Here is a 23,459-nt window from a genome sequence, read left to right on the forward strand (position 1 = left end):
AATTTATATATTAATTTGAATAATAAAATACTGACGTCAGCTATATAGAACCAGAGCTAAATATTTTTTAATGCTCATTTTCTTTCGCGGCGTTACATCTGTTAAACACAACACGAGGCTGCCTTTTCACTACCTGGCGTCGTCTGAAAGAAAGAGACACTGTTGCAGCTGGATTTATCCAGATTCTTTCTGTTTGTCATTTCATTGTTCTGGGCGTAACTAATTAGGCTATTGTGAGTAGTGAGAATCATTATATTGGCATGCATTATTCGGGGAAGGTTTTTAATTATTTAGAAAATACATCAAATGTAAACATTGTCTTTGTAGCTAATGCAGTGTTGTTCACGAATATTGCAATTCCATTTCTTCAAGATATGCTTCATAGTATATCAGATGGAACTATCAAAAACTTTAAGTTGCGTTAATAGTAGTGATGTATTATTTTAAGATCAAATATAATGGGTTAGAAAATTATTTTCTGACGTCGATATTGAATTACAAACAAATCAAACATCGACTTGAAAATCCTCAACGTAAATATGCGTCATATGATCATTATTTGTTTTTAATATGTCAAGATAACATATGCAACCAGAAGATTGTTGAAAAGTTCTATACGTAAGGTACATTTCCCATCCAAGTCCTTGAAGATATAGAGTTACTACTTAATACGTAAAGTCGCCGTTGAACATATATAGACGCAAAGCAGTACTCGTTGGGTCAAAAATTATTTTACTCAACCCTGGAAAAATTAGTATGCTCTTAATGTGTTTTGTGTTTAAAAAGTGTGTTGTCGGAAGTTCAATAAATAAGGGAAAACAAAACGTGAGTGTGTTCAAGTGTAAATGTGAAATAATTAGCCAGTAATGGCTAAATAGTCCACGATTACAATAAAAATGATTTGGTATACAATTATATGATTTTAATTCGTTTCAGTATTGGCATCGTAAAACAAAAATGTCGTATGGACAGGTATAGAAACCCATAGTAATTATGAAAATCTTATATACGTACTTTACGTTAAAATAATTAGTTACAAGAATAATGTCAACCTTAGTAACTATAGTTACCTACAGTAACTTTATTGTATTTAGTGGTTATGATCTGCAAAAAAATGAACTACGTGCAAGATGTGCTGTGGGAGTTCTTACTTTTAAGACAGACGTATAACTTAAACTTTGAATTTAACTTAAATGAATTTAGCTTACTAAAAACTTACCTAAAGCCAAGTTTCACGATGTATTTTACCAGTTTTCAACTCCGTTGCGCCCTAAGATTTTATCACTTTAATTGTGGTAGCAAGCATCGTATATTCCTTTCAGGCGTCGTGAAAGGAATTTCGGTGAGTAGCATGTCGCCATTTTCATTATTTCATCATAATCAGTACACCAACTAGCAAATTTTAAGTTCAAGCTCAACTTTTTGATGATATTGTATGGTAGAAAAAGTTGAAAAAAATTTTCTCTTGTATGGTGAGGACGACAAACATCTTATTCCATATAGTAAGGCAAAAAGGTCTAATAACAGGTATAACAACCCGAGGACACACTGTATTAATTAATAAAAAGCTCACATTTAGCATGCACAATCTCTAAAATATATGGTATAAGATAATAGCGATAGGTGTGGTAAGAATAGCATAGTTTTGTGGTTATGCAAAGATAACATGTAAGATAACATCTGATAAAAGTTATTTTCCAAATTTTAATGAAACACTTTGAATCCGTTGTTTAAAAGATTAATCCAACACTCAACCAATTTAATATATTTTTGACAGCGCTGAAAATTGGTATCGCTTACAAAAAGAAAAATAGCAGCTATTAATCTATCTGAGGGTCAACCTTTTTTGCATTTTGTTGCAGTTGCAGCTCTAGCTATTACTAGGTATAGTTCATGTAAAATCAAAAGTGTCAATTATTTGAAAAAATATGTTTAAATAAACGGCTAGATCATAGATGATAAACCCACTTCATACCTTAGAAGTTCCCTTCTCTCGTAAGTGCGCATTTGCTTGAACATAAAAATTGATTTGTGATGGCCTATCGCGTTTGCTGCAGGACCACAAAATAGGTTTAATGGACATAGCCAGATTAGTTTAACTATGATGCACTGGAAGACATGGTATGGTACATGAAGGCTTGAGACGAAAATTACAGTGAAACATGCAGCTCCAAACGAACATTTATCCAACATATTCATGAAAGGTTGACAATCTGATCCTTTTTCTGTGTTTCTATTGTGAAGTAAGCTAATTGAATCTGTGAAAATCCATGGTTGTTTTGTGATACACGCGCTGATTAGTTACAAGTTTAGGGTATAACCTCATATTTTTAGTCGGGCTGTGCCCTATTCGCCAAATCGAACCACGCAAAGCTGTAATTACGATTTCACCAATCGTATAAAGTTTTTTTTTACAACACGAAATATCGACGTTATAAATTTCACGCTTAGTACATGTCTGGGCATTAACACAAGTGTCTTGGCGTATTTTTCTTAACGTCTTATGGTATTTGTCAGAATTCTGTGTTATCACTTGCATAGTTATGCAGTACAGGTTGTCGAATTGTAGTTGAAGTTAGTAAAATTCTTGTGTTTTACATTGAAATTAACCAAATTGACTTTTACAAAAAGGGAATATTTTAGTAATCGGTAGAAAACTGTTTTAGTTGTCAATCGAATGTTTGACACAATCCCAGACATTCTAGCTACTGTCAATTTCCTTGGATGGACGACTTTAAAAATGGGCAAAAATGGATGTCTTCTAATTCTGTTACCTAATACCTTGGATCCCGCCATATGGCATTAACTCATACCCGTGTTGAATTGGTAAGGTTATGTCATGGAGCGATATAAGAATCTATAGTAATTATTTAATGTAAACTCTCGGTAAAAACCTAAAATTTTGTCTACGTACAGTGGTACCTCAGTTCTCGAACACATTCCGTTCCAGAAAGTTTGTCAAAAAACGAGTTGTTCAAAGTCCGAAAACATTTTTCCAATTGGAATTTATATATCGTGGGCTGAGCGCAAAATTGTAACTCCTCTATATCCTATATGAAGTTACAACATTTTTGCGCTCAGCCCACGATATATTTTAATCCGTTCAAAGTCGATTTAACTACTTCGATAAAGTATTTTTTAACATTTTACATCATAAACTGTACTGCATACTATAAATAGAAACGGGTAAATATAGACCGTGTTTAACATTAATAAAATATTTTCTATCTATGATGATGAAAAAAAAGTAAACATTTACGTATGCTTTGCTCTTAAAACATCAAAAACATTAAAGGCTACGATACAATACCATAAATCGCAGCAAATAATAATGAAACAGCAAAAAAGTGCAAAAGATCAGTTACATCAAAAATCGTGTCAAATAGAAACAGCAATTGCACGTTTACTTTACATCTTTGAAGAAGAATCTTCTTCCAAAACAAGTAGGGTAAGTCGACTGGTGGAATTGTGTCCCTAGCAAATCTTTTCGGTAAAGGCGACGTCCTCCCAGATGGCTCTATCTTTTTGTAAAGAATTTATGACGCGAAACCTCTTTGTTTGAGAACCTTTTGAAAGTAGCTCATCACAACGTTGTTAAACGTATAAACATGCTGTCCGGAGCTGTTCCAAACGTTTCACTCCAATGCGCTTGTTACAGTTTGTTGGAGAACTGAATGTATTGATGGTCGAAATCGGAGTCGAGCAAATCTTAAATTTTTTTTGTCGAGAATTTAAGCGTTGGAGAACCGAGGTTCCATTGTAATGTTCATTTCTAAAATTTGGAATGAAATAGTATGGTAACTTTAGTAAGCATAGTTAACTATTTAGTGGTTATTATCTGCAATAAAAATGTAACGTTGCTATGTACAGTACTGTATGAGGTTCTTACCTTTGAGACAGATGTAGTGGTTAACAGCGGTGTGTGAAAGTCTTAACCGCAAGACTTGACAGCAACTTCGGTACATTATCTGTGATGCTGCGTAACATTACATAAACATTGAATTCAACTCAAATGGATTCACCTCACTACACAGGCTTATATTTTACTAAACTTGACTTTAATTTGTCATCATCTTGCTTTTTGATGCCCATATGTTGTGCAAAATGCTGTAATGAGGATCCAGAAAAACTGAACTAGAAAACTAAGACAGGTGGTTCACTGTACATGCATTCATTGTTAACATACAACTGAACTCTTCGTAAGTACAGTGAAACATGGATAACTCGCCCTCGGATATAGCGAACACATGGTTAACTCGAATGGATTTGCTTGGTCCGTTCCAACGCAATGATAAATGGCTCTATATAACTCGAACTCAACACTGTTAATTCAAACTGTTTTTTGCCCAACGGCTATTGAAACGGTTGCTATCGCTTTAGAAAATCACTTTATTCCAAGCCATACAGGTAAACCTCAACTTTTCGTAATTCATAAGCGTCGTTATTACCACCATCGGCAAAATATTTTTGTCAACGACTTTTCTAAAGCTTTGGTGAAATTTGATTTATACCAAACATCCGCGTAGTGATCACCCTTCGGAAGCGAGGTAATCTTTGCATAAACTTCAAGAAAAATCGACAAAATTGATTGTGGGTAAAACGCTCAAAAGAAAAATATGTCTTTTCTTTTGAGCATTTCAACAACGATCAAGTTTTGCCAATGTCAATCTAAAAAACGTCCTGGCAATAACATCACCTCAAACAACGAACCAATCTCAAGTGATAAAAAAATCTCTATACTTTTTGATAAAAACGTTTTAAACTTTACATTAGAAGCATTTAATTTGAAACAAGCCATTTGTGCTTTTGATTTATATTATAGATGGTATATGTACATGTATCTACTAATAAATATGTAAATGCTTGTGACAGTGCTCTGATAACTTGAACGCTATCATAATTCGAACACTTTTGCTCGGTCCCTTGAAGTTTGAGTTATCCGAGTTTCACTGTAGTTGTTTTGGGGTGCACGCAGGTACATAATAGTGAAATCGGGGTTAAAGAGGATGGTTTCGTGACGATGGATAACTGCATACATGTCTATGTATCAATCAATAAGAGCTATGGTTCGAAATCTTTATAAATAGATATTTGCTGAGTACGTTTACAGAATGTTTGCGATCCTGTCGGTTCAATTTATTTACTATATTATTCATCCGACGTGGTCGAAAATCCATCTGGAATAACTATTTTACTTTCAATACTTTCATTGGCATAGTTTATATATATTTCTCAATGTTGGTCGTCTTTCTTTTGGTATGTCCAGCTATAGGTATTAAAATTTCACATTCTGTTGAACTTCAGCTCCCGAAGATTGTGACCACAGTTTCGCAATCCAGTGCACTAGCACGCTCACATCATCGCTCTTACTATATAACGTATACGTCCTTTTTCGTTTTCACGCCTAACGTATTGATTGAAACTCTGTGAACTCTTTTAGTTCTATGAAACGCGATGCTTTTTCGTCCTGGTCGTACTAGGTCTAATTTGATTTCGGCGAAACGATATAAATAATTTTTCTCGAAATTAAAATTTGGCGATTATATATCAGTTCAGTGTCAGCTGTTGTGGTATAAAGGGTTCACAAACAAATAAGGGATAAAATTTTAGTTCAAAGTTTACTAAAATGCTTGCAGAAATTTCTTTCAAGTATGTTTATAGTAAGCTAAATTCATTCCAGTTAGATTCAGCATTTATGTTACACGTCTGTCTTGAAGGTAAGAATTCTGCACGTAGTACATTGTAATGTTAAATTTTTTTGCAGAGCATACCCACAAAATGCATTAAAGTTACTAAGGTTAACAATTGTTTTGTTACTATTTATTATTGTTTTTGATTATTTTTAGCACGTTGTGATTGCATTAGATAATTTCTATACGTCTATACGATATTTTCACCTTATGATGCTAACGCTGAAACGGACTCAAATCGTATACCAAGTAATTTTTTATTGTAATCATAGCGAAACGGACTATATTTAGCCATTACTTGCTAATGATTTTACATTTAAACACCTTAACAGTTTTGTTTTTTTTTCCAATTTATTTCAACAAAACACTTCTTTCATGATATGAAGTTTAAAAGTTAGAATGGTAAATGTTCTATATGGTATGTTAAATAAAAATGATTTTTTGTCAAGGGAATTTTTTATTAGTTGGGCAACGCCAGGTAGCATAGCTAGTGTTTCTGTAAAAATTAATACTCACTTTATATTTATTCATCTAATAACATTCAAGATGTCTCTCTCAAAATACATTTAAACCTTACCAAGCTAAGTTAATTCGATGATAATATTATAGCCTGTGTCCTGCTTTACAATTTGTTCGAGCTTTCAATTTTTATTTCATTCTAAATTTGGAGACATTTTTACTTTATATCTATATTTGTCAACGTTGCACAAAAGCGCATTGCACTCATTGAAATTTTTGCTACAGTTTGCAGCCAAAACTGGCTTTTTAAGTGCAATAGAAGAGGATTCACGAGCGTTGATCAATTGTAGCATCCGAAGTTATATAATGATAATTGATCAAATGCTGCAAAGATATCCATGAACAAGTGACATAAACGAACCATACTTATATTCCATGCAAAAAGAAAAATAAATTTTTTTAAATATTTGCATCGTTTGCTGGAATAGCTGCGTTCTGATTGTTGCTTTCAATGGAAAGAACATCTGGTTGTCCAATACCTTCCACAATGTCTTCTGACCTCAACTCTTCTGCACTGCACAACTAGTTAATATTAGCGTTCAAACATTTTTTGTTAGCAAAACTTTTATGTGTTGCATTTAGCAAGAATGTAATGCGTAAAAGTTTTGCTCTCTAAACGTAACCTTTGTACCATCGCAAATGTAAACCGTTTTTATATGCATGTACTTGGAAGTATCAAGACCATGTTGAACAAGGAACTACTATTAGCCTGAGACAGTTTGATTACTTCTATGGTGTCGCTTTCAAAGTTCTAACGAAAAACAAGCTAGAACCTTTGAGTTGGACAGCGAGAGAATTGATTGTTATTAACGTAAATGATTAATTATTAATATGATTTTTTCGACACTTTTCTGCTGACCCGTTGATATTTTTGGTTCATAATAATCAGAAATTGTCAAATGAAGGTGGCGTTCAAATCGAGGGTGGTACTCTATTTTTCATCCCTTCTCTCATAGTGGCATTCAATTAGAAGTTTTATGGTAATCTAATTTACACTACTTGAAATTAATATTTCATTTGATTATTTTTCAATTGTTTCAACCAGCCTCTTCGCTTTAATACCTTTTAGGATTTGTTTCACCTCTCGCTCATGTTAACTACTAGATGGTTTTAGAAATGATTTTACAAGTTGGGTGTAAGATGTTTGTTCATGGTTTTATATTAGTGCACTTAAATAACTCTTGCATTTCTTTTGCTGAATCTGAGCTCTGCATATTGAATTGACCAAAAACATTCTAACAATTGACAAAATATATTTTAGCGTGAAGACTTGATGAAAATTAAAGGTATGCAGAGCGAGGAGGGATCTAGTACAGTAGATGATCACCTTACAGTAGCACTCGATAAACCTCGCATGAAGCATGATAACAGTTCTGATCTAGACGTTCCAGAGGAAAACGTACTAAAGAATGGAAATGGTGTGCATGAAGTTGAATCTGAAACATGTGAAGGGCAATCAAATAGCAGTCGTTCTCGCAATTCTCCTGCGGAACAGGAAGGTCATGGAGATGTTAGCATTGTAGGGCAACCACTAGACTTTCAATTAGGAACAGAGCTTCCAAATAATGCTTCTAGCAACAACTATTGGGCTGGTCCTCCCCAAGAAGACAACATTTTTCAAAACTTCCAGCCCATGAACCATCCTTCAGTGCCGAATTACAGTTTAAACAACAACAATTCCTTTCCAGTATCTTTTGGGTCAATTGGCCAACCAACCAGCTATATGACCAACAATCACGGTCAGTTTTCATCTCCACCTGGTATGCATGGTATGATGGGAAATGTTGCTTCTTTGAATGGGCCATTGAGCAACATGGGTTATCAAAATTCGCACACCCAGAACCAAAGACGGGCAATTACTGCCCAGCATAACTATGGCCAGATGAATGGAAAGCCAATGAATGCAAGATTTCCATGGACCCAACAGAGCGGTTGGCCAAACACGAATCAACCGGCTGCAATGTCTCCATGGACAGTTGCCCTTCAGCAACAAAAAGCTGTCAATCGAGGGAGTAATATGAGCACAAGCCTCAGTTCAAAGAAAGGACAATCCAATATTCCACTCAACCATGGTCAACAGTCGCTGAACAATTCATTAATGTCGCAAAAGTATAACAAGCGCAGCAGTCCAGTTCCTGTGAACTTAGCTAGTGGACCAACTGTGAAATCAACATATGCAGCTGCTTCTGAGGATGCCACCTACCATTCCCAGGTAAAATTATATAAATGTATGATTGCTTACATTGGCTACATTTAGGTTAGGTCTATTTTTGTGTTGAATAAGATATTCAATTGATAATATTTAATAGTTAACTGACAGCATTTTAAAATTATATCTCATTTGTAACAATATAATCATGATTTTTCAGCATTGATTCTGATGTTAGAAAAATAGATAAAAACAGTTTTGGAGACGGAAACACGATGCAAGATTTAAGCGGTGAGATAGGCTGTCGTTTTTTGGTAAAACACAGACTTGTGAATTTGGTATCGATGCCTATGATTAGCCAAGGCCTGAACGCGAAAGCAAAGTATGTCTGCTTGTGACCATTATACATTTTACCTCATTGAGTTGCCACGTTACTTTGTTGTGGCTACCCAAGATTTTGAACTTTTGAATTTGAATGTAGAAAATTTGAACTCAAAATCAAAGCAGATTTCACAAATACCAAAACTATCCTTCGTATTTATATGCTTCGTATTACTTACGGGTAGTGGTTATAAATGTAAAGTTAGATGTTTTCAGACGTCTTATGCCTAAAACCATCAATGCATGCTCCGTTTTCCTGAATAAGCATTTTTAGATAATTTAGTTAAAAAGGGAAATTTTAATGCAACTACATAACGCCACAGATGTTTCTGGTTAATATTTACATAACCTTATAGATGTTCTGGTTGATGATTCTGTCAAGTGTGCGATTCTTTCTGTCTGTTACCACTTGAAAATGTTGATAAAATCTGGTATTTGGTCGAAGTTACACAAGATATTTTTTAAACTTCAATCTATAATATTATCTGCTGATCAGTCAATAAACATTTTTGCTGTCAGTTAACCTTTAAGACCAAAATAAAATGTTAAATATTATTTTACTAAAGGAAGTTATCAATTTGGTAAAAATTATGCCTTTTCATCTCTTTTACAAGGTAGGGTTCATAATTAGTTTTTTAGTCTTTGTTTACACCTGCAGTACATCGAATTTTATATCATTAGCATCTGTGAAAATTGAGTTTATAAAAATTATATCACACATCTAAAGAAAACTGATGCCACAGAAATTTCTAGCACTTTGCTTTGATCATATGAAGAGTTCATTTCCAAAACCAGTCATATCCAAGAAATTTTAATGTTGGAAAATTGAAGAAATATCGTGGCAAATTACACAATGTTTCATTTTTCGATGGATTATGTAGAATTATTATCCTATTTGTACCTCCTATCAAATTCTCCAAAGTTTCCAGAAAACACACATCTGGATGCCAAAGACTGCTTTTTATTTCAAACCCCATCGATTCTGGAAATAGCTTTTTTGCAACCAAAATGTCTGTTGGTGTGATGAACCGGTGAGCTGGCTTATTCATTGAAGTCATTACAAATCAAACAGCAAAGCATCACTCTAAGTTAAGATTTCAGGACTTCTATTGAACACGAAAGCACCAAATATCTGTATAAGTGAGCTAAGTTATGGCTAGCAGTCATTTTCATGCTCCTCAGCAGATGTATGATCTAGAATGTCGACATCGAAGTGAATAGTGCCAGCAAAAGATCGGGAGCAGTTATGCTAGTTTCCAAACATTTTTACGCAAATATAATTCTTCTAGAAACACAAACCCAAAACTAATTGCAGATACGAAACCTATCAGAATGTGTGCTCTATTCAAATTTAGGTACCCTTTGTGCGTTTGTTTCAGCTTTGAAAACGTTACATTATTTTTAATTATGAAATTGTTGGCATCAGCTTGTAGGGGAATTTTGTTTTTTAAATGGTGCATAATACAACAATCAATTTTAGAGCTACTGCAAATGAGAGTTATTTATGTTTGTTATTGTTATGGTCTTCCCATTTAATCTCTAATGGAGCAAGCTTTATGTAGAGCCCCATTGGTCTCTATGTAAAGTCGTCCCCCCTACAAGCAAGGCTCCACACTAATCACTATTTGGATTTGAACAAAAATTTTTTTTTAAACGTTACGAAAGCCACTGATATAAATTGGATCTGCTTATGAAACACTTTAAATATTTTGTTTCGTTAATTAAGCACAGTCAAACTTTGATTTTGGACTATAATCCGTTCCAGAAGTTTCCAAATTTGACGCATTTGAAATTCGAAAATCATTTTTCCATTATTATTAATAAAAACAATTCTAATTCATTCCAAACTAAAAACTAAGTTTTAATACTTTTCACCCTAAACTGTATCCACCTGTAAAACCTGGTTGCCATATCGATGTCGAGACTCCGGCGGTAATATTGCGCAGCAAAACGCTTGGGACGCTAAGCTCGGCGGCTTATGTTCACATAAAGCTGCATCGCTAATAACAACATAAAAATGTTCGTTCGCCAAGCCGTTTCGATAATGCTGACCTTCATCTGTACAGTGCATTTCGGGAAGGTTTTGCCTGCGGCTCTTCGCGAAATTTGAACAGCTCTAACCTCTTGCGTTGCCACCGGCGCGTAGCTTCCCATTTCATCGCTAATAGCCTGCGGTGCTGTCGCCGGTGTTGCAAGGTGTTTTGCGACGTATATGGGAACTAGGCTTAATAAGAGAGCAGGTAACATGTAAAGTAAAGTGAATTTGCTCATAAGAAGATTAATTAGATTGCTAAATGTAATATGCTACTGTATCTGTAGTAACTCACACCTTAGCCTCTACTCATAGTCTCGAGTACTGTATACCACAAATGAAAAGTGTGAAATCGGATTGTGGATTTTAATAGAAAATATCATGAAAAATTAAACAAGCATTTCACGCTTATTTTTTACTAATATTAGCATAAACCTGATTGCAGTAAGGTATTGAATGCTAGCCTCAGCTTATTTTGGATTCGTCGAAAGCCGATGTTTTGTTCGGTCAGTCTCTAGCATAAAGATTTATGAATTTTCTAGTTTAATTCCGATTTGGTCGATATTCGAAACGTTCGAAAGCCAAAGTTTGATCAGATTGAAATTCTTTCTGTATTTCAATTTATGTCAGAAACTGGGAGTATTTTTACTTGGCTGTTTTCATCGTTAATGTCTAGCATTTTATAACAAAATGTGACAATCTTCTTAACACCGTATATATACACTATTCCACTCAAGGCACTTATACGCTTGCTATCACAAATTGTTGATGATCCATGTTTCAATACAAATATATTTTTTTGCTTTTGAGGTGAAAAAAACCAGATGTTTATTTTATGTAAGTTGCTGGATATATTTGAGCTAATATCATGTTAATCTGCTGAAGATTTATGTTACATTTGCTCATACTCAAGCAACAAATTGAAATCAAACGGTTTATTTTTATTTTTCAATAGATTTATTTAAATAAGTAACCAATAATTTTTTTGTGCAAAATACTGATTTAGTCTGCTCAAATTGCTTATAATTGTAAAAAGGCTTTATTAGTTATTTTAGTGACTATAGTAGATTTTGTTGTTGCTTTTCATGCAGAGCCATTTATCCATTAGAATAGAACTTGAGCTGCACACACCTTGATCAGTTCAATTAGCCAGTTATTCTGTAAATTGCTTTCGGGGGTTTATTAGCTCAAATCTGTTCGGGGTTGGTATTATGAAATTATTTCATCTGTTTTCGTCAGTTGTATAAAACCACTTGCAAATATTTATTCATATGAATGATGACTCTTTCCAAAGATATTTTCGAAGCAAACTATGTTTGTGCTGCTTTTCCTTATTGATTGAAAGTTTCTTTTTATGAAAGCTAATCGAGGCTGTCTTGTGTCAGTATTACCATTGTCTTATTTCTAGTTTGTTACAATGACTGGATTTGGCTTAGTATTATGATTATTTTATCATTAACTAACGTCGTTCTCTCTGCAGGGTGGTGACAGCATGAAAATGGATTCATTGCAGACACAACTTTTGGATATTATGAAACATAATGGTCAATATGAATCGCAAGGGACACAAAAAGGTCTGTGTTTAGTTCACTCACATTATTATACACTTCACTTAGCATATTGTTTCTTGTTTTTATGAACAAATTTGTTTCATGCTTTTGATATTTGTATCGATATCTATGCATCTTTCCTATTGATGTCATTTTTGTATCATGACGTTGATGTTGAGGTTTTTAAATTTAAGTGTTTGGAGATGGCTTAGAGTTTAATGGTGATGAGGTTTCTGGAAATCCTGAACAACGAGCTGCTGTGCCAGCTATGAACGGCTCGTTTACCTTTCCTGGTTATCGTCCTGATCGACCTGAAAGATTTTCTAGAAAAGTTTTTGTTGGTGGTCTTCCACCAGATATTGATGAAGGTTGGTATACTATCTAGAAGATTTGGATGCTAAGTTCATTGACTTGCATTTTTCAAATGTTATATTTTACAGATACCCTACAGGATGAAAATATTCGTTGGTTATAAAAATTCGCGATTTCGCGAAGTCAATTCTGCGAATTATTAAATTCCGTGAATAATTAGTTCTATTTTTAATCACAAGGGAGAATAACTACTGCATCAAATTAAAAACTAGCTGATAGGCTAGTTTTTAATATAAATACTAAACGTAGTTGAGTTCCAAAACATTTTTAAAATCATTGCCTGGGCTTTGAGCTAACACCATTGCCAATGCATCACATTTCTTTACAAAATTATTCAAGTTTGTCACAAGATATGCAGAATGGCGTCATCGCGAAAATAGCCGCTAGGCAGAAGTACTAAACGTAGCCGAGTTCCAAAACTTCTTTAAAATCATCGCCGGGCTTCGAGTTTTATTGCTATTGCATCGAACTTCACAAAATTATTCAAGGTTTTCACAAGTTATTCAGCATGGCTTCATCATCGCAAAAAAATCTCTCCTAGTCTTTTTACATTGAAATCAACTCCATCAATCTCTAGTACCGAAGTTGAGGACGATCATGATTCTGATCTGGACATTAGGGTATGTATTTGATTTGCAGTGCAGATACGTTTTTCCATAATTAACTGCATTAATTAATTCTTTGTTTAAAAAATGATCGCTTTCATTAAATACTTCAGCTATTGTTTTTGTACTTCCTTAACACTTATTAATATTTTTTCGTGTTTATTGCAGATAGAGAATGAAACAACCTACTCCGATTACGAAAACTAGAGACAAGTAGTAATATTCATCAAGGCAGGAATATTGACAGAGAAGTAACGAGTCAACCCCTTCATCGACAACAACTCCTTGATATCGCTGCAGCAAACATGATTAAATTATATATTTTATTTCATGTATAAATATACTAGAAAATCCACTGTCATACAGCCCACGACCAAAGTAATATTGGAAAAAATAAAGGGTACTGATGGTTGAGAAATGCAATATTAGCAGTCAAATGGCACTGCAGTGCAATAGAATAACTGCAATGGTAGCTGTAATGTACTGGGTGTGTGTGTTATTATATACAACAAACAGCAATAATGAAAGAAAAAGATTATATGTTTATATCTCTCCTCCAGCAATAGGAGAAATGCAATATTGGCCAATATTAGAAGAAAAATGCACTGATATTATTAGAATAACCAATATTATTAATATAGTAATAGTAGAAAACCAATGCACAATTTTGTTTACATTTCAAAACGTCATAGCTAACAATATCAAGAAGTGATATTTATATAGATTTTTAGAAAATCTATTTAAAAAAGTGTTTGGTCATGACAAACAGCAATAATGAAAGGAAAAGATGATATGTTTATATCTCTCCCGCTGCAATAGGAGAAATGCAATATTAGAAGTAAAATGCACTGATATTATTAGAATAACCAATATTAATATAGTAATACAGTAATAATAGAAAAACCAATGAACAATTTTGTTTACATTTAAAAACGTCATAGCTAACAATATCAAGAATAATATCCAAACTTATAATTGAATATCGTAATCTCATAAGAATCGTTTAGAAAAAAATATCATCGTCATTTCCTTTACTTACACTGCGTTGAACATCAGTTAGAATACCAAAGTACTCGAATGTTTCTAAAAAGTCAGATACTTTGAAATCGGCAAAACTGAAACGATTTCAGTACTCCTACGTTAATTACAGAAACCTTCGGCAATTCGACAATGCTATAGACTGGTGAAATGTGCACATTTTTTTTTCTGGAACTGCGCACGACGTAATCGTTCTATTCCCTGTCGCTCGGCGTTTCAATTTTGGGTCTTAACTTTGATAAAAGTAAGGCTTAGCAAGTTTTATTAACGATTTTCGTCCAAATGAATCTGTCTATTTGTGTATAATCCGATCAGATGGGTAAGTTTTAAGAGAATTTCGATAATTTACAAAAACTTGGTAACATATTTAAATAGGCCTGTATGTGTTTTGTATCGTTATTATACTTCAACTAATCTGCAAAACGATGGTTAAATTTGTTGATGAAATTTTGAGACAAGGGGTTCGTCTCATTGATGAATAATTTTCGTAAGTTGTGTGCACATGCATTTATCATAAAAACTCAAACTTCGCTTCCCTTCGTTTGGTCGTGGGATTATAATTTATTACAAACTTGAGTGTACAAATAAAATATTTCAAATACAAATAAAATCTTACAAACGATGAATGGAGTAAATATAAACAGTTTAGTCTATATGGCGGTTGTCTAGAGCAATAAAATTAAACTGATACTCTTGATAAGTGAATACTAGTGTGTAATGGTGCTCTCTGACTAGTTATTTTGGTAATAGCAGCTCTGTCACTGTCTTGGGTAGATGTTAAAGGCGATTCTCTCGCTACTACATGGCTGGTAAGGAAGTTATCATCAGAACTCTCCTCGTGGCTTACTATTGCAAAGTTCTGCCGGTTGGCCAAAAATTTGTGCTTGTAAAGGCGTTTTTGTTCCTTTTTTAAAACATATATTCTCCTCGTAAGTAGCTGCGGTCACTTCTACCTCAATTTCCAGACCTCCCTGAATGATTGGTATCTTCTAAGAATGACATATACCACCCTTGCAGTCATTGTACTTGTGTGTATGAAGAAAATCTCTCTCTCTCTCTCACACTAAAACAAATAACGAAGCGATAGGGATGGAAAAAATAAGTATTGTGTTTTACCGAAGAACCAAAGTAAAATTCAACTAATTTAGTAAATGGTTTTGAAAAAACTCATTACTTACCACAAATTGTTGGTTCATCAAAGGCCTCCAAATCTATGAATATTCGTAAAAACCTCTGAACGCGGCAAAAAATTTTTAGCTTAGCACGATCCACCCGTAGTTGTAAGCTAAATAGAAAACGAAACACGCAATGCGCGCATGCGTAGGATTAACTCTATTGGTAGACGTAATAGAGTTAACTCTTGATAGAGTGACAGTTTTCAGCCGCAAATATGCATGAAATGGCAATTTTCGTGAAATCTAACTCCGCGAATAAATTCATCCTGTAGGGTATAGCTTTAGCAACAATAGTAAGATAATAAGCTGGCATTGTATAACATTATGCAGCAATTTTCGTGCAGTTTGGTGTTTCATTCTAAATGTTGTTCATCAGTTTTCATAATTATTATTTTAAGATGAGATAACTTCCAGCTTCAGACGTTTTGGACCGGTTGTTGTTGATTGGCCTCATAAAGCCGAGAGCAAATCATATTTTCCTCCAAAAGGTTAGTAGACTTTGCAATTGCCCACATGGTGGAACCACAGTGCTCAACCATAATCCATTGCAATTCGGTGGTCGACACCGGTTTGCTCAACAGCTGAAACCCTTCTTACCATAGAAACAATGGCTATTATTGTAGTCCGTTTTCATCCCCAACAAGTACTTAAATACCAATTTTGATTTTATAAATGTTCAAGAATCTATATATATAAATCTGAGTGTTTGTTAGTTTGTTTTTCAGATGTCTAGTTATAGTCATAAAATGCACACGAAAGAACCGCTTCATACTCCAATTAAACTCGGAAACACCAGTTTTGTAAACAGTCGTACTAACCGCTGCGCCACATGGCCCCTTTGTCATATTACCGGATAAGTGTTAACATACTTATTACACCTGCTAATCTCTCATAGCAATTGATTAAAATACACACTCCAGCTAGCACACTTGAACTACTAGAAAAATACTTGTCCAGATTTCCCTAATCTTATAAATATAATCGTATACTAGTTGAATGTTCGGGTAGTAAAAAAGTCTGCGCAGAAAATTTATTTTTATTCAACATTTACCATTTTAACATTTAAGTTTTATATCATGGAAAGATCACATCATGTTTTTGTGCAGTCCAAATAAATTGAGAGAAAAAATAAATTATGAGTATATGAAAATGTTTGTATAAAAATATTGCTGTTGCAGCAGCAGCTCATTTTGTTCAAAGTTTTGATGGACGATATTGGTACCTCTTAATACTGGTACAAACGTAAAAATTAGATGTCAGACTGTTTGATACTTTGTCTGACCGAACGGAGAGAGCATGTAGAGACGATTCAAATTTCAGAGATTACAATTGCCCACGTGAAAAGCCTTCAACTTTTGCAGATTTACCGAAACCAGAAATATGAGTGTAACAGCACATTTGAAAGTGAAATGGTACGTTTGAAAATTACAAATTGAAAAAATAAGGATGCAATGGTGAAAAAAATTAGCTTGTGTGAAAATTTCGAGAGAGAAAAAACAAACGCGAAAGGTAATATTAATTAATAGATGTGTGGACCCTCGCCAAATGATTTAAATTCATTCCAGTGTTAGCATTGTAAGTCGAAAATGTGGTATAGAAACCCATAGTAAATATCTTATACAAACCTCCCCTGGGCAAAATCATCAAAATTTTATGTAAATATTAAAAATTAGTATTAAAGTAATATGTTAACCTTAATAACCATAGTTACCTACAGTAACTTTGGTGTATTTAATGGTTCTGTTCTGCAATATAATGTAACATTATGTGCAATACGTACCATAGGGAATTTTTACCTTCGAGACAGACGTATAACATAAACGTTGAATTTAATTTACTAAACACATGCTTGAAGCCAAGGTTTAGCGTGTATTTTACTAGATTTCAACTTTGTCATCGGCTAAAATTTTATCCCCTACTTGTATCTGTTTCGGTTTTGTTTGCACTATAACTAATAACAAATAATGCTGAACTGAGAGAGAATGAGCATCGTCTTTTTCATGCATTGTGGGAGGGATTTTGGTGATTAGCATATCGGTATTTTCATTATTGCGACGTATTCAGCACACCGACTGCCAATTTTTATTTTGAGACCAATTTTTGTTGATATCATATGGCGATAAAAGTTCTTATGACGAGGGCGAAAACTTCGTGTTCGGGCGTAAACTTTGTGTTTTTCGCTTTGCAAAAAGACTTCGTGTTTTTTTGCAAAGCGAAAAATCCTAATAACAGGGTCATCGTAACTCGAGGGCGTACCGTGTAATAAAAAAATCACTATAACTGGACAGACAAATGAACACTGAGATTTAAATATATGGATATGCATAAACTTGAAATTTATAGCGCACTCAGAAATATACTAACACCTTCATTTAATAGGACTTTGTAATGGTAATTATTGTATGTTCATTAAAAATAAATATCCAAGTTCTTATTAATTATTGTGAAAATGAAACTGGCAACATATAGGGATGAAATGAATGGAAGAGATGCCAGCTCGATCTCCCTAAGTTCGGCATTGTTATTGTGAAACCGTAAACAGACAAGTGACAAAATTTTTGCGGTAAAATAGTTGAAGTTCAATAAAATGGTTGAAAATACCTACTAAAAGTTAGCTTCAAGCATGTTTAGTAAGCTAAATTCATTTAAGTTAAATTTAATGATTATTTTATACGTCTGCTTCAGCAGTAAGAACTCCCTACGGTACGTAATAGGACTTTGTAAAGTTACATTTTATTGCAGATCATAACTACTAAATTTACTATAGATAACTATAGTTACTAACATTAACATATTATTTTGTTACTAATTTTCAATATGTGCAGCACATATAAAGTTTTGATGATTTTTACCAAGAGGTGTTTGCATTAGATATTTATTATGGGTTCTATACAAAAGTTTTGCCTTGCGATGCCAACACTGAAATAAATTAAAATCGTATGATGAGGGTCACCTGTAGTAATAATCTATCAAATGCTTCAAATATATATATATATATATTCAAAACAAGTAATATAAAAACCATGATTATATTAGCATCGTTTGTTTGACCTCAGCTCCAAGTTGCAATCTGATTGTTGCTTTCATTTTGATTCATTTCAGCTTACTCTGGTTGTCCAATATGTGCTTCAGTGTTTTCTTACCTGAAATCTTTTTTAGCTGCTGAACGAGTCCTATTAGTGACCAAACAAATTTTTTTAGCCTAGCAAAAATTTTACGTGTGGCTACTTTGAATACTTTTCATTTAAAAAGAAAAACTTTCAGTCAGGCGTACAGCTTGCACGTGCTTGCCAAGCTTAAACATTGAAATAATAATACAGTAATACGTTAAAATAGTAAAACGGACCATATTATAATTACTTGAGTCAATAATCAGTTATGTAGCAAATTTTTACATCGAGCACCGAAAATCTGGTATTTTCTACATGAATTTTTTTGTTGAGCTCTGAATTGTTCGTGTAAACAACCGAGGATCTCTTGTACTAGTAGTACTTGCAACAAAGGCATTGTGGGCAGGTCATCAGTTGATAATTGGACGACTGCATCTTTTCAGGTTACTGTTTCCTCCTGTTTCAAGAAGAGTTTTCCGTACAAGTTCTTATCGATGCATGCTTGGCAGATGATGGAAAGCTATATTGGTGCGTCACAAGTCCCACAATGAAGGATAAGCCTGTAAGTTATGTTATATGTTCTGCTCATATCTGTAAACCTTTATTTGATATATATTTTGCTTCTGTTTTTAATCTTATCTTTTATTCTTTAGGTTCAAATTCGGCCATGGAATTTAGGGGATTCAGATTTTGTGCTTGATGGTTCGCAGCCACTGGATCCTCGAAAGACTATATTTGTAGGCGGTGTTCCGCGGCCTCTCAGAGCGTGTAAGTATTCAACAGCTGTGCAACAGCAGCTAGACTAATTCCTTTCTCGTGTTCAATGAAATAACTTATTTAAGGTGCAACTGTGTTAGGCAGTTTGTTTATATATCATTTTAATTGCTCAAAGTAATTCAATAGATGCTGCTGAGCAGGGTAATACTATAAATTCTTGTAAAAGGTTCAAATGGCAGTGACTACATTGCATGTTGTGCAATGTAGTCACTGCCATATCAACAACACTGCCATGTTTAATTATTGCAGTGGAGCTGGCAACAATCATCGACAGATTATATGGTGGTGTCTGCTATGCTGGCATTGACACTGACCCAGAGCTAAAGTATCCAAAGGGAGCTGGACGAGTGGCATTCTCAAATCAACAAAGCTACATTACAGCAATCAGTGCTAGATTTGTGCAACTGCAACATGGCGATATAGATAAAAGGGTTGGTACAAACAGTTTATGCTTGACTAATATTCAAAGACTGTTTATGTAAATCATTCACTCCGAGTCACAGTTGACTTCTTTAATCACACTTTGGAACTATCGTGGACCGAATGATCGATTCATTCGGTGGTAAGGTGTCACCAAGCTTATTTGCTATTCAAGCTAGATTTTACTTAGTACAGTCATACCTCACTCAATTTATAAGCCTAATGTGTTCTGGGACTGAGCTCGTATGTCAATTTAGTCGCATGTTGGTGCAATTTATTTATATATAAAACAATTAAATATATATTGATTGGTTTCCATACTCTGAAAAACAGTAACAAAAACACTTAACACAAGATATTGTAACAGAAAAAACATGTAATTGTCCTAACTTACCACATGCTTTCAAAAAGCAACAAATGAAAATGATGCAAGGATATGTGATTAATTAAAATGTAAAATTAAATACATACAATTGCGGCTAACGCTAGCATTTGCCAAGGAGGGAAAGAAAAGTTATCGTTCATTACATTTGACTTTGATAAATCTGGATTCTGATGCACAGACTTGAAAGCAAACTTATTTTAAATTTAACGTAATTAAAATTTCTTTGGTGTCATAGTTTTAAATTTCTTCTCGCGACTTAGCTAATTTTTCTTTGGTTTCGCCCTTACAATCAGCCGGTCGTTTTAAAAGAAACCTAATTAAGGATGTTTCCCATTGTCGTCCTTTTAATATGTTGCGTAAAGTACAAACACAGGTGTCATCACATAGGACTAATGCATGACCACTAGCCAACTTGTCCAAATGTCTATTTTTATAGTCTTGATAGATAGCACTGGCCATTTCTAATGGTATCATTTCAGTTACGCTGTTGCCCACCAATTGTTTGTTTTTTATCCCAAACATGAACAGTCACTCCATCTCATCGCGAAGATAGCTACGTCGTTTGGAAATTATGGTTAGGCCTTATGCAGGCCTAATGCCCTTAATATTATCCTTCTGTTTGATAATTGCATATATTTTGATGTGTTTCTGTCATATTGGTGAGACAGCTCAATCACATGGATACCTTTCTCATATTTTTCAATAATTTTACGTTTAATATCAATTATCATGCGCTTTTTCTTCGCATTATTCTTTATTGTACAGGTTGGCTTTCGGTCTACGCACAGTACTTTTAATTCACTTAATTCTGCGCTGATTAACGCACACAAAAACATGTTGTAAAAGTATAACCTGAGCAGTTGAAAAATACCGAGTGATGCTGTTCTCGTAAGATACCTCTGATATACTTGGCCACTGACTCGCGTGTTCGTATCTCAAAAGTGGCTCTTATGGTAGTGCCAACAACTTGCTTGAAAGCTTGCTCTCATCTCAAGTTTTTCGTATGTATGGGCACTCGTTAAAGTATGACTGTATGCACAAGCAGGTTCTCAAGTTATATTATTTTTGCAGGTCGAGGTGAAACCATATGTGCTAGACGATCAATTTTGTGATGAATGCCAAGGAGCGCGTTGCAATCAGAAGTTTGCTCCTTTCTTTTGTGCTAGCGTCACATGTCTGCAATACTACTGTGAGCATTGTTGGGCCACCATTCACTCTCGAGTTGGCAGAGAATACCACAAACCTCTCGTAAAGGAAGGTGCCGATCGGCCTCGGGCTGTACCATTTCGTTGGTGTTAGCATTTAATTTTACATGTAACTTCCAATACATTTTATTTTCCTGATTCTAGTTGAATTTCTGGTTCGATTAAACAGCCCTTTCTACTCCTCAGTCCACTGTCATGCCTTTATACGAAGTTCACATAAAAACTCTTTCATTAACCAAATGACAAGCTATGGCTGATAGTGTGATTCAGCGGCGGTAAATATTTTCTTAAAAACCTAGCAATATATTTAATATTGCAGTTTTTCTCTTTGTTGTATTTCTGTGTGGGTCATTTCGCTTTTAATGAATTTAGACATGAACTGATGTAGGTAGATTTATCAGTTGTTGAATGATTCGTAAGGTTTAATCTATTTTTTCATTGATATTTCGGGAATGTGGCTAAAACTGTTCTGTAACACACTTTGCCAAGCGCCGCTCATCTTGTACATATCATCTTAGATACAAGCTGTAGAATTGTTACTTGTATTCTATTTGTTTTTGTGTTACTTTAGCTCGCCCTAATATCTCAAGTTCTTGTTCCATCAAGGTATTCTAAAGTCTTGTGTTTTCTGGTGACATTTTCAAGTTGCAGAATTTTAACTTTCAGTTAATTATCCATCACAGAATGTCGCCGATTGAGAGATATAGCCTTAGACCACATTTCAATCTAAGTCATTCTTTATTGTCTACTGGTGCTCATATCAGGTCATTGTCAGTAGCTAACTGTTGCACTTAAAACAAACCATTGACTTTTCTTAAAATCTCATAAATTCTGATGTAATAACACACCTCGTCATTTTGCATTTTTTCAGTTTTTTACAATGTCAAATAATATAGCAGTTTTCAGTTTATGTGCAATAGGTAGTTTTCCATTGAACTGTTGGATGTTTTCATACCTTTATAACCAACAATTATAACTACATTCTTAATAGTATTGTAATCATATAATGGTCATGGCCGCAATCAGATGTAATCTTCATGCGTTGTATTTTAGGCTTAATGCAATTGTAGTTGATCTCGTTTGGCTCTGATAATTAAATGAGTTTTGTCGCGCACGTCCCACGCTGTCTGGAAACCTAGTGCGATAATGTTTGATGTGATGATATAGTTTTTTCTATTTTATGATTTATATTACTATTTGTCTGTTTTGTGGCATTGTGTGTTGGAGTGCGATTTTAGTTTGTGTATGTATAGTAAGTTGGTTAGACGAAGAATTTTATTACTGCACACTTCGTATTGTTTTATTGCACAATTGCATTGTTAATGTTTTTCTGTCATTTAAATTCAACTCTTGCAGTGTTGCCATCACGAGTCCCCTGTTGTCCGGGCCAACAAACCAATATCTTGTTTCAGTATTCTTTCTTGTCTTTTGTTCGTTTTTAACTATTGCCACCTTAGAAATATGGTTAATTTCAACTGCAATCCGATCGATACAAATTTCAATGGATTTTTTTAATCTCATTTAAACATTGCAAGCTATTTTCTTGTACTTCTGTAAATTATGTTTTGTATGTTAACAATTTTTTAGTTTTCTATGTCATAACCACCTATCATTTAAATTTTGTACTGAAAAGCAGTGTTTTTACAGTTCATCAGTCCCTGACAAAAAGCTTTATTTTCTATTGCGTTTTCTAGGTTTTGTTAGCTATGGTCCACGACAGGCATAAAACGCTACACCTTTCATAATGTTCATGCATTTTTGTGAATGATGTGCTTTCTGATATTGTCAATACAAAAATAATGTCACGTTATCATTTATTATTCTGAAACCCTATGCTTTCAGTTGGTTGGATTCCATTCCAATGCGACAAAATCTGTTTATCAGTGACAGGGTTCACATAACAAGCTCGGAAAAAAAATCAATTGATAACCTATTCTGAAAGTGAACTTGTCCAAGTTAGCTTGTTAGCTTAGCCAAGCATGTTGTCGTCCTGTTTTCCACAGCCACTTGCTGAGGAACTAGACCAAGGATAAACATGTATTCAGCAGAGC

The 23,459-nt window shown here is 34.2% G+C and overlaps 1 protein-coding gene across 1 annotated transcript; it reads left to right on the forward strand.

The window, feature by feature from the left end:
• The first annotated feature begins 123 nt into the window (after positions 1 to 123).
• Positions 124 to 23,218, forward strand: LOC137398660 (cytoplasmic polyadenylation element-binding protein 2-like). The gene is made up of 9 exons (XM_068084848.1): positions 124 to 233; positions 7,471 to 8,421; positions 12,252 to 12,345; positions 12,516 to 12,689; positions 15,910 to 15,999; positions 19,065 to 19,183; positions 19,275 to 19,389; positions 19,648 to 19,829; positions 21,275 to 23,218. Exons 2-9 carry the CDS (start codon positions 7,483 to 7,485, stop codon positions 21,500 to 21,502), a joined length of 1,941 nt encoding a protein of 646 aa, XP_067940949.1. The 5' UTR covers positions 124 to 233; positions 7,471 to 7,482; the 3' UTR covers positions 21,503 to 23,218.
• Positions 23,219 to 23,459: the final 241 nt, after the last annotated feature.

The sequence above is a fragment of the Watersipora subatra genome, chromosome 1, assembly GCF_963576615.1.
Source record: "Watersipora subatra chromosome 1, tzWatSuba1.1, whole genome shotgun sequence".
Classification (NCBI taxonomy): domain Eukaryota; kingdom Metazoa; phylum Bryozoa; class Gymnolaemata; order Cheilostomatida; family Watersiporidae; genus Watersipora; species Watersipora subatra.